At 41.9% G+C, this 12,539-nt stretch overlaps 1 protein-coding gene across 1 annotated transcript in view; it reads left to right on the plus strand.

The window, feature by feature from the left end:
• The first annotated feature begins 1,524 nt into the window (after positions 1 to 1,524).
• UROC1 (urocanate hydratase 1) overlaps positions 1,525 to 12,539 on the plus strand; it is a 37,670-nt gene continuing 26,655 nt past the window's right edge. The window contains exons 1-4 of the mRNA XM_065642697.1: positions 1,525 to 1,650; positions 8,473 to 8,603; positions 11,262 to 11,355; positions 11,636 to 11,695. Of these exons, the coding sequence (XP_065498769.1) occupies positions 1,525 to 1,650; positions 8,473 to 8,603; positions 11,262 to 11,355; positions 11,636 to 11,695 (411 nt within the window). The remainder of the gene's footprint in view (positions 1,651 to 8,472; positions 8,604 to 11,261; positions 11,356 to 11,635; positions 11,696 to 12,539) is intronic.

The raw sequence follows: 12,539 nt of genomic DNA on the forward strand, positions 1-12,539 counted from the left end.
TCAGCCCACAGAGAGATTTGGAGAATGTGGGTCATGCAAAGAAGAATAAGGTTTATTTCCCTTTGAGTGTTTATGTAAGGCAGGGTTATTTAACTAGGTTTTGGGGTAGAATTTTCTGACTTTACCCTTCCTTTTTTGTATGTTTTTAATAAGAAAACGCAATAGAAAATTTTAAAATATGGAGAGTTTTTCCTCTCCTTTTTCTCTTTACCTTTTGTTTGAAAGCAGCTAAAATACTGTATAATTACAAACCAAAATTCTTCTGCCATAAATGACAGTGTCCTTCAGAGGGTTTGAGGATGCTGTGTGCTCAGCTCCCCTGGGATATTCTGAGTTCTTTCAACTCAAGCATCTTCTGTGGGAGCTGGGGATATGCAGTATTTCCTAGAGCTAAAGTCAATGTGACATTAATGAGATGCTGTCATTTAATAACTGCGCTTTGTCGTCATCGTTTGTTGATTGCTGCCTTTATGAAAAAATGCAGGGTTTTTTTTTCCCAGATTTTAGTCTTATTCCTAACTGAAATGTTTCACTCAGTAAATTTCACCAGGATTAAACTGTGGCACTTGAGAAAATCCCAGGCCAAGAGCTGTAGTTCCATGGATGTAATAAAGGTCAAGAAGCTCCCGTGTATAATTTAAACAAGAACTCAAAATGGAAAGTAAAATTAGTTTTGCACTGTAAGTTGAAAATCAAAGTTAAATCTAGCCATTTATTTGTGGTATCTTGATGGCAGCACCATAAAACTTTCTAGTTGTTGTTGACTGTAGGGTATACAAGTGACTTAGAACTGAAAGATTTACTCCTCTCTGTTATTGCCTGTCTTGAGAAAACCAATACCAGTGCTAATGAGCACATTTCTAGTTTAACACTACTAAAATCCATTCATGCCTGGGAGCTAAGAGGAGCTAACACCTCAGGGGGAAATTTTGTGGTTATTATTGACAAGCACTGTTGTTTAGAGGACAAACTGATGAGATTTGAGGAACGGCCCATACCTAGAGCTGTCAAACAGAGAATGCCCATCTTAGCCGAACAGCGTGTATGAACAGTGCCATGTATGATAATGATTAATTTTAGTTAGTTCCTAAACTATAGAAATATGAATACGGTCCTTGAGATCTCAGGTAAGGTTCATGCTCCACACCATGACTCTCACTAGGACAGTGCGGGAATCAGATGATTTGGAAAGTGACTGGGTTTGCTCTAGTGGTTTGGCACAGCACCGGCTGACAAAGCACCCAGAGAATAAACAGCAAAACTGTGAATCATTCATTTGGGGGGAGGAAGGAAGAGCCAATGGCATGGCACAAAGGTAGGAGGTGTGTCACCTGTGCCACCTGCCCTCTCTGCTTGGCAGGCCTGTTTGCAAAAGCCAGAGGACGAACTTTCCTCTTCCAGATCCCCCCGGAGTGGTGCTACATCTCAGTCGCTTTGCACCTTGCTTGCTCGCACCCTTCGCTCCCTGTTCCGCGTACCTCTCCAGTTTGCCTCACCTTTCCTCCTCGTATTTCCTCAGCAGCTATGACCAGCCTGAAGGAAATCTGTCGTGGCCTTCCTCTATACCCCTTGCCTGAAAATAGAGGTCGGAGGAAAGGAATACCCCATGCACCCGTGAGAACCCCTAATCTCACTGATCAAGAGAAAAAGGTAACATGGGCTTTCCCAGGGCCTCGCTTCTCTTTCTTTAAGATAAATGCAGCTCAGGGCAGCAGACTTAATTGCCTGAAATGCTTTTCTGAATGTGCGCCTAACTTTGTGGCAAATGCGTTTCCTTGGTGTTATAATTTCAGCGGGTAAAGGGACAAAGTACTGGAAACTCTTCTGCTTGCTTGCTTTCTTCCTCCCCTAGAGATAAGCAGATTGATATGAGGGAAATTCGCTGCACAACAGCTACCATGACTTTGACTGGCTAAACAAGAGGCATGAGACTTCGATGCTGTCAATCCAGTGTTGTTCCTTGGAGATGAAATGATGAATGCTGTTGCGAAAACACTACATATGTATGGGAGTGAAAGCTAATCCCTCAGACACAATAAGCGTCAAATGTGGTGAATCCACATTATGGTACAAGCTACACATATGTATATTTGCATAAGAGATCCAAAGATAATTCATTTTAACTAGTAGTCTGAAGTGTCCTGGAATTTAGGCAAGTTTGTAGGGAGTTAATTATTTGGCTTAAGTTGTGTAATTCTTTTTCTGTCTCTTTTTGTTTGAACAGTCTACGTACACACTAAAGTAATTGTTGCATTATTTCATGTTAGTGATTTTTAAAATGTCATCAGCAGAAAATAATGGTCAATGGGTGGAGATCCTTAGGAATTTGTGTGGGAGAGGATAAGGTGGGTTCCTTAGTTTGGAAGTTTGTACTTCATCACGTGTAACATCACTTATACTGTAGCATTCTGGTCAGAACAGAGAAGTTCCTTCCCCACTAACAAGTTGCACGCAACTTTTTTGCCTTCGTGGGAGTTCTCCACTGGCATGAGCAGCCAAATTCTTTCAAAGTCCACTTGCACAAGCAGAGGAGAGCCTAGTCAAAGGGTAGAAAGCGGAACAGCTGTGAGATATCCAAGGAGGATATACTTCAATGTCAGGAGCATTCATGGCTGAGGCATGCTATTTGTGCCTGGGACAGCTCAGACACGTGGAACTGTGGCTACTAAGCGTGCAGAAGAAGGGGGCTGTGGTGTGTGGTGGTGGCTGTGAGGATAAAGGAGCAGGGAGCGAGTTTCATCGCATGTCAATATTGCCAATCATCTCCGTTTTATCACTTGCCTTTGCTAATCATTTTTGCCCAGGAGAAGTCTGCTATAGCGTGGAGGAGTCTGTGTTGCAGGAGAGAAGGTGGTGTCTCTCAAAAGGACACCAAACCTTACTCTCTACCTGGAGAGAAAGGTAATGACAAAGTCCTCCTGTCTATATAGAAAATGGAATAGTTTCCTGCCTCCTTTAAGTGTTGCAGGGAAATGGCAGCAGGCTGATTCCCTGGTCCCAGTCTACTGTCTAACATCCTACCCTCATCTCTCCTTTATCTACCACATGTCATAAGAGGTCATGCTAGTTGAGTTTTTTATTAGACTGTTAACAATTTAAAAGCTTCCTTTCTGATCTATTTTACTCCTAATCTTACACCTTAAACTCTTAACAGAGTTAGAGGCTCAGCTGGTATTTATTTTATATCTGAAAGGTCAAATCTCTTTTTTTTTCTAAGAGGTGTTCCATGCCTAGAAAAGCATGTGGACAGACTACTACAGAAAAGGCTGTCTGTCTATATGGTGTCGTGTAAGTCTTGAGACAAGCTTCCAGATCTTGTTGGCAGCGTGTAATGCTGAGCATATTGCGAGGCTTGTCATTGTGTGTGACACTGTGTTCATTTTCTAATTGAAGTACTCAGGGGAAACTTTGACAGAAGTTAAAAATGTTCTGCTGATTTCCTCAGGATTTGTCCCTCTCTTCATATGCCTTCATTGCAGTTGTAGCCCTTTCTGCAATAACAAACCTTAGCACTGCCAATGTTTTATCTTCTTGGGCGTCTTTTTGTGGTTATAATAGAAATTCTGTAAGTGAGATTTATAAAGTTCTCTGTGTTTTGGGGCTTGCTGAAGAAGTATATAGTTCTTCCTATCATACCTACTTTAATCTTCTTGGATAAATCAAGCCATTTCTCAAAACCGATTCCGTTTATATGTTTTCTGAGTTCTCTTCCTTCAGCATTCTTTGCCTGAGGCCTGAAACAGCCACATTCTCTCTCTTTCCCTCCACAACTCAGGAAACCCTACCTTGCCCTTTCTCAGCATCTGTATCTTAATGTAAATATGCTATAAAGAAATTGCCCCTAAAATCTTTTGCGTGATCTGTCCTTTGCAAAACAAGGATGCTGCATGCTCAAAACTCATTGGCATTTCAGTAAAGCTGGCACAGCTTAGGAAGAATGTGCACTTCTCAGTGTTGCTCAGGATCTGAAAAAAATGGTATTGTCTTCATCCATGCAGCAGTTCCCGTACTTATCTTAGAGCCAAATCATGTTACTGTCTTCCTGCTACCCCAACATGATCATCTGCTGCCTGCTTGCAGGATCATTTGTGTTTCTGTCACAGGGCTCTGAGGTCAGTAATGGGCCTTGATGACCTTGACGAGCCTCACCTGAGATCTCCACCCTCCACCCTCAGCCCATAGGCTTAGGGCCTTCATTTAAGCTCAGGCCTGGGACTTTTTTCTTAGTTGAGTTGGTGATGTGTCTGTAGTTCTGTCACTGGGTGTCTCTGTGCCCAGTCATGGCTGACTTTGCCACTGTGTACCTTCCTGGTGATTTCTGGGCTTTTTCCCTGTGGTAACCATCACCAGACCTGATTCTGACTTGCACTCCTAGCTTGGCCCAAGGTCTGCACGTCACCGTGACCTTGCCTGATGAGCTGGACTCCTGGTGGAACTTGGCTGCCATCCCTGGGCTGCCCTGCTCACCTCCCTCAGGTACTATGAGGCTGGGCCCTGTCCTGCTGCCTCCATAACCCTAAGGGAGCTGCTGGGCCTTGCTGCTTCATGACATCCTAGTACAAAGAGCTGAAAACCAGAGCCTGTGAAGTCGCATAGCGCCTGAAGTTCTCATTGAACTTTCTGGAGATGAAGCAGGACATTTGACCTTAATGGTTGCTTTATGCATCCAGAAATGAGGCCACTGTTAAAAGTTTATATGTGTATTAGGAAGGCCAACCTGTTGGCTCTTGCTCTGAAACGTGGCCTCAAGTTGCACCATGGAAGGTTCAGATTGGCTATTAGGAAAAAAATTCTTCATGGAAAGGGTTGTGAAGCAGTGGAACAGGCTGCCCAGGGAAGTGGGGGAGTCGCCACCCCTGGAGGTGTTTAAAAGGTGCATAGACAAGGTTCTTAGGGACATGGTTTAGTGCCAGAGTTAGGTTATGGTTGGACTCGATGATCTTGAGGGTCTCTTCAAACCGGAATTATTCTATGTCTAGATGATAAAGAACTTGGTTAAACTTTCACAGCCCATGGGGCATTTATAGCAATGGCCAGTCAGAAATCAGCACGTTCACTTCCCAACTGAGCTGATCTAAACTGGGACCTATCAGGAGGAATAACATATGAAACAACCATCTTGCTTTTACAGTTGCTGTTTGGAGAACAGTGCCAGTAAAATTTTCGGCCTGGATATCATTAGGCAGAAGAGGATGAGTGGGAGGCAAACAACAGCTCCACTGGGAAAGCATAGAACTAAGAATGCAACTGTTGTAGAGTTCAGGAGTCACTTGCTTTCCTCATGCTTCCCTGTCCCTCAGTAAACAGGGAGATGGCAAATCTTAGTGTTTGAGTGTTCAAGATTCTTAAATTGGAAATCCTGATGATGTTGTTAGAAAAGGCAGATGAATGCCATTCCTTCTGAAGAGGCACTGGTTATTCAGCAAGAGAATCTCACAACAAAGATATTTACAGCTGATCAATGGGACAAAAATAGTCATCCTACTAGTGACTAGAGCTTAAACACAAAAGTCAGATGTTAGATCCACCTGGCAGTTCTAAGAGGGTACTTTTGCATCTGATGCTTGAGTTGCACTGAGCTGAACTGAATCAGTAACTCAGCAAATTCAGAGCAGGTTTTTTTTTTTTAAACAGCTTATCAGGCTCAGGAGTATAAGTGCAATTTATTAATTTTTTTAAAGACACCAATGAACTCTGGACCTGTTTGTTTTTTGGTTTGGTTTTTTTTTTTTTTTCCAAAGGTGCCGAGCTTGTGTGGCTTAAGCTTCTGTCAGTGGAAGTTATATCAAATGCACAATGTCTAATATTCAGAATGCAATGTGTCACTTATAGGTAAAATCAATCTTGCTTAGAGGTCAGAATAATGTTTTATATGGTGCTTTAATGAAGTGTAAGTAATAATGGCCTTGTATTGTCTTTCCACAAAAGCACGATGAGCAGCCTATTTGAATTTGCTTCTTGATTGCCTTTCTCAGGTTATTTAATTTATGACTCAATAGTGAATATGCAAAATTCTTCCTGATGCACATGGCAATTGCCCTTTCATAAAGCAGTCGGGCTTCATCTAAGAAATTTTAAGAGCCCTAGCTTTCCTTTCAAGAGACTATTTCAGACTCTCTTGTATTTAAATTCTTCTAATTTAAATACTACATTTTTAATGGCTAATTCACAGCTGTTTATTCCCTTTCCAGCATTTCCCTGAAACTCCTTCCTGCTCTGACATTTATCCTGCACTGAGACAGCAGTCAAATGTCACCTTGGTTCAGTTAAGCTAAACAAGCCCCAGTTCTAGTCTTCTTTCATAAGATCAGTTCCCTATTGTCTGTCCAACCAAGGTGCCCTTCCCACCCTTCATATAACATCCAAGTTCATGTTTCATTAATGTTTGCATCATCAAAATTCAGGCTTCTGCTGATGTGTAACATTAATAGAATAGAGGCTCAGTCTAAGTGAATTCATTTGAAAGTCCAAGCAGATTTTGCTTGCTTGTGTTTTTAGGGTGAAGAAAAATATTTGCCCATCGGTTTCATTATAATACAAATAATATATTGATCAAAGACAGGGAGATCCTTGCCAGACTGGAAACAAAACACTCATCTTGATAGTTCTCTGTAGCTCTCATAGTCAGACAAAATGACAAATGTGGCAATGTTTTCCTCTTGACTTTGTTGTTGTAAGGAGTGTAGGTGATTTTATTCGTCAGAAATTTCTTAAATCTAGAACTCACTGTGGTGGCTGCTTGCTTCTGAGATTGGCTTTGAAAATCCCCATGTATCTTGTCATGGTGTTGATATAGCTGGGATTTTTGTGTTTATTAATAACATGCCCTTGAAAAATGACTGTTTATCTAACTGGAGAAGAGTAAGATAGCGTTTGAAGACGGAATTTGCATTTTCTCATCTGGCAAATAGATTTCTCCCCCCCTTGTCATTCTCTTTGTGGAATGGCAAATGTAATTTGTAGGGGTTTACCGGTCTGATCCTCAGCTGGTGCAAATCAGTATAGGATCACTGCTCTGAAAAGGTCTGACCTGTACGCCTGTTCAGTAGTAAGTACACCAACAAAACCCTCTCTTAGTATGGGGCATTTTTAGATGCAGAGATATTGTTCTTTCAGTGTGCTCTAAGGCATGTGAGACCAATATGCTCAAATGAAGGAGCTGGAGAGCATATAAGAGCCAGACCATCCTCACGTTGAGTGAGGAGGTTTATTACTGAGCTGAGGGCTTTACAGAGCTTTTCAGGACTTCTTACCAGGATGGATGGTAATGATACCTGGACTGGATGGTTCTAGATGCCTTTATTCTAGATACCTGTACTACAGCCAACCCCTTCAGTTTCTCCAGAAAATACTTCCTTCCGTAACTCTCTGACTTGCCAGTGGCAGGTGTCACAAACAGGGTATCCTTGCTATACTCGGTCCTCTCCAAAACTGGGCTTTCCTGGTGGTTTTGTAGACTGTTATCAGATTTGGAAGCAAGCTTGATTACTTTCTATCCTTTCCACAGCCATTAAAAATCAGCCTAATGAAGATGTGAAATTCCATATGATCAGTGAATCTCTTCAACTAAAAATTGTTTTAGTAGTGTTGCCATTTGTCAGGGAACTTACAAGATCTTTTAGCATCTTTGCATGAAGTTGACCTTTTGAAGATTAGAAAATCTTTATTCTCATTATGGTTTTAATCATATGGAACATGAAATACAGAGACATGACTTAACAGACTGTTACTAAAGATAGTGATTTATTTATGGTTTCTTTCATTCAAAAGGACATACTGTACTTTGCAAACCATGGCCAATGTCTTTGAATGCAATAGGGAGTATAAGCCACGTAGTATCATCTGCAGAATTTCATTCAGTGCCTGGTAATCACTTCAGCTAATTTGGAAGTGATACATGTAGCATCAATAAAATAATGTAAACCACCACCCTCTGCAATACATTAGAATGCTAAACGTAGCGAACTTTAATAAAACTTAGCCCAAGAACATCTTCATCTGGGAGTAGGTCACACGACTCAGAGCTAAAACCCCCTTTTTTGAATGGAAACTACAGTAGGGTCTTTAGTGTCTCTAGAAGTTCAGGGTCTCAGTCTAAGGATTTCTGAACGTTTTCCTTGGTAGTTCAGTGCCCCCTAGCATTGTGAGAGGGAATTTGCCCATGTCTGAAATCGACAGGATTGAGCACCACTTAACAAATCTCTGGGGTCTCTCCATGGAGATTTGGGGGAGTGGAAAGGGAAGGGTTATTGGTGTACAGCAATTGAATCTACAAGAAAAGTTGCGGGTGGAGGCACTTCAACAGGAAAGCAGGAATGGAGCATCCCTGGTGTGAGCTTGGCCTTTTAAATTATATCATCCTGCTGATAGCTCAGGCAGCCTTCCAGCTGAGTCAGATTAAAGTTCAGGGCCGCTCCCTTATCTACATTTCTCTTTTACCTTGATTTTTGTCTCTCTTGGTTTATTTCACAGCTGGCTTTGCGCAATGCCTTGCGTTATTTCCCACCTGAAATACAAAAGAAGCTGGCACCGGAATTTGCTGAAGAACTCCGGCTGTATGGCCATATCTATATGTACAGATTCTTCCCAGATATCGAGATGAGGTAAGGACTGGATGGTTCACATTGCATTTGACTGCCATTTGGTTACCAGGTTTCACCTGTGGAACTGACCTTTAAACAGTGGCATCAGCGTGTTCTGATTTACCTCTAGCAGAAGCCGTGTCATAAGATATCAATGAAGTACATCATCTGAATAAATTGGGTGATCTGTTTGTCATTAGATAGCAGTGGTTTCATCTCCAGTGAGTGATACTGTATTTTTTCTTTAAAGCTGCATAACAGTGATCCTGCTTCTCCAGCTTTCATACTGATCTCTGTTCTCATGAGAGTCCCATGGGACAAGCTGGGAGAGTGTTCACCCTTCTGAACGGGCTGGGGCAGGGCCAGGACAGTCCTGCTGCTGGAAGGCTCAGCATAACTGAGCACAGGGGAAGGATTGTGCAAGGTCGTGTGCTTGGTAATGCAGGCTTTACCGTACACAGAGATCCCAAATGCTCTGCCTCATGGCAAGGCTTAGTTTCTAGGGGCCAGTCATTACTCAGAGACCTCTGGTTGTGACCTGGACAGGAAACCTGCAAAGGTCCTGAGCTGATGTGAGTCAAGTCTCAATTGAACCAAGAGGTAAGATCAGACGAGGGGATGGCTTGGAACCTGCTATGAGTGGCTGGTTGCTTCCCAGTCTCACAGAGAAGGCTTTTCGGACTTAAGACAGTACATTTTTCCATCACGAACCTGTATCTGACCCTGGTTTGTAATGTGCTGTGCCTGTTGCATGTTGATCCCGGAGCATCACTTCATTCTAGGGCTGATGGGGCTAATGTTGTGAAGCAGACCAGTTTTAGAGAGGGCTGCCAGGGGCTAGCTGCTTTTTTTAGACTGATTGATTCCTTTTTGCATCCAGCAGGGGCCTGGTTAATGTCTATACAGAAATCTGAATAAAGCAAGCCACTAGAAAGCACTCTGATTTCCACAGACATCCATATTTCTGTGCTGTCCATGCTAGTCTGGGGTCAGCTCTTGCAGAATTCAGCTAAGGGGAAGACAAATGGAAGACTGTCTGAAAGATACTGCAGAGCTGGACTTGAGAGGGCCCTGATCCCGACCTGCAGATGAGGACACTTCCCACCCAGGCTTGGATGAGACCGTCCACCAGCTTGTTTCTATCACTGGCATCAGTGACTCTTTGATAGCTTCAAATAATTTTTTGCCTAGTGACCATTTCACTGATCAGTCTTTCTAATTGATTCTTACTGTCTCAGATCAAGAAAATGCCTTTTCTTCTCTTTAGTTGGGTAGGATGTGATTTTTGGTTCTGTATGTCCCAGGGAGCACAGTCCAGCTTGGTTCTATTCCATTTAACACCCATGTTCAGCTGATATCTGAACTTTGGGTTTCTCGTGTTCTGGGCAATATTATGTGGCAATATCTCTTCTTGATTAATTGATATAATTCCAAAGAAACTCTGTTATTTTATCACATCAGCCTTAGAAAAGCAGAAAACACTAATAAAAAAGTATTGTGGAAAAACGCAAATGCTTTCCCTCCTGGTTTGGCAATGACTGCCAGGCATTTGTTTTGGTATCCTGATGTAAGAAGCTAGGATAAAGTGCATATGATCATGGGAGGAGCCCATTCTCTAAATCTGTAGAATATACATTCCAGATCTTGGCTCATGAGCTGGTCAGCGGATGTCCAGTTTTCTTTTTTTTTTTGTAGTTGACACTCTTTAGCCTAAGCTTTTCATTGTAACTGACTTTCCTCTAAAAAGAAAGTGTCTAGCCGCTGAAGATCTATGGTCCAATAAAAGGAAGATCACATAGAAACCATGTCAAATGATCCCATCTACCTTCAGGAGTTTCCAGCATCTGTGATGGTGTCGTTGCTTGCAGAAAGTGCAGAACTCTCTATCGATGGTTACAGTTCCTTTTGGCATCACAACTGTGCAAACACAGCAAAGGAACTGTCCCTGCCCCAAAGAGCTGCACTATAAATCTAAGACTAGAAGTTTTAGAGCAATTCGATATGACAAACAGATGGTGGAGGAGAAGGTAACGGTGAGATGATCGCAGCAGTTGGCATTGAAGCACATTAGTGCTGGGAAACCCAACTCGAATACTTTTGTGAGGGTTTCCCGTACCTCACCTCTCAACTTTCTGGACAAAATGCATCTTATTCAGGAAAAAGGCGAGTTCAGTTTTTGAGAGCTTCTTTGCGACTGACATTCAAGCTGGGTGTTTTTCCTTAGATAGGATCTTAACCAGCAAGGGCTGATGAGCCTGAAGGCACCTTCCACCGATGCTGTTTTCCTTGGCATTGCAGGACTCTGCTCCTTGGCCTGGCAACTACGTTACAGAGGGCAGTTGCAGCATCCCCAAAATAATGCAGTTAAAAAGCAAGGAGAGCTCTTGGCCACCATATTTATAACCAATTGTGATTAACTGATCCAGCAAATGATAAGCCGAATACATTTATTTGCTTAGTTCTGAAAACAATTAAATCCTGATTTGCTGTTAAGGTACATGTGTCATTTCAGATCTGCGCTTTCTCCTTTTTTTTTTTTTTTTTTTTTTCTTCCCTACTGAATAAAAAGCCTGCAACACAAATGTGTTGGTATGCAGGGATGTTTCTGTGGGGCACGCTGTTGTGGTTGCCCTTGTGAGTCAAAGTGCCTCTTGTAAATTTTTGTGACTACCGTTTCAGAGCGTACCCCGTAGGAGAATACCCTTGCAAGACCAAATCGGCTGCTGCCATTATGTTGATGATCATGAATAATCTGGATCCCTCAGTGGCTCAGGTAAGGTACAGTGGAAATAAAGAGCCTGGATTCACAGGGCAGCAGCAAATCTGCAAGTTACTTCTTGTTTGCGTTTTCCCATGAAAACTGAAGAATTTAGGCATATAGGTGAAATTACTCCTTGTGCAGATGATTATCACTTTTATGATATTTTCCTGATTTCAAGAATCCAGAGAGTGTTGATGCAATTTATTACTGAGGCTAAAAAAAATAGCTCAGAGATACAGTGAAATGTTCCAGAAAAGTGCTTGCCTTATTATTGTTAATTTGCATTTTTCAGTTTCCCCAGGAGCTCGTCACTTATGGAGGAAATGGGCAGGTCTTCAGCAACTGGGTGCAGGTAGGACATTGCTGCTTTCGCAACTTGTTTCACAAAACCAGTTTCACCCTCCCCCACGCACATTCTGCTTAGGCAGTTTGTGATCATTCTTGGCAGTCGCTGTTTCAAAATACTCCAAAACATCCTGTCTGGATAGAGGAATGCTCAGTTAGGAACTGCATAGATGGGGAGAGCTTTATTTAGTAAGGAGAGCACAGGCAGCCCAGTGGAAATACTAAACATAAAACCATAAACATACCAAGCTGTGTATGATGACGTAAAGGCTGTTTGTTGTTTTGGTTTGTTTTTTTCCCTCTGATGCATTTTTATGTGCCTGTGTATTTTCGACATATAATTTTAGAGTAAAAATTCGTTCTAGGAAACAAAAATGGGTATATTTTGCTTGCTTGTTTCTGGTACTTTTGCATCATTTTTCACAACAAGTAGTGGAATTTAAAAAAAAAAGCCTTTCATTAAAGAAAGTGCAATCCTGAGTCTTTTTCTAAGCAAATCAGATTAGCTGTAAATTTTTACATACTCACTGGTCAGATCATAGTGCACTTTACTGCCAGGCCTAGCAATGTTACCCCTGGTCTTCTGAGAATAATGGCAGGTGGGTAAAAGCCTGTCTAAAATGAGAGCTGGGATGTTTAAGGTGTGGTGGTATGATTTCCCTTCTCTTTCTCTATTGAAAAAAATTGTAATAAATACAATTTAACCCAAGTACTGCATAACGCATGTGGGAAACATTTTCAAGAGATCTTTGGCTTCAGCAACATATTTAGATTTATGTTTCGTATAAGCTCAATTCTCTCAAGAGGAAAAAAAAAATGCTCTGGGTCTGAATCCTCTACAGGTGTGTGGT

The sequence above is a fragment of the Caloenas nicobarica genome, chromosome 11 (assembly GCF_036013445.1).
Source record: "Caloenas nicobarica isolate bCalNic1 chromosome 11, bCalNic1.hap1, whole genome shotgun sequence".
NCBI classification, from domain to species: Eukaryota; Metazoa; Chordata; class Aves; order Columbiformes; family Columbidae; genus Caloenas; species Caloenas nicobarica.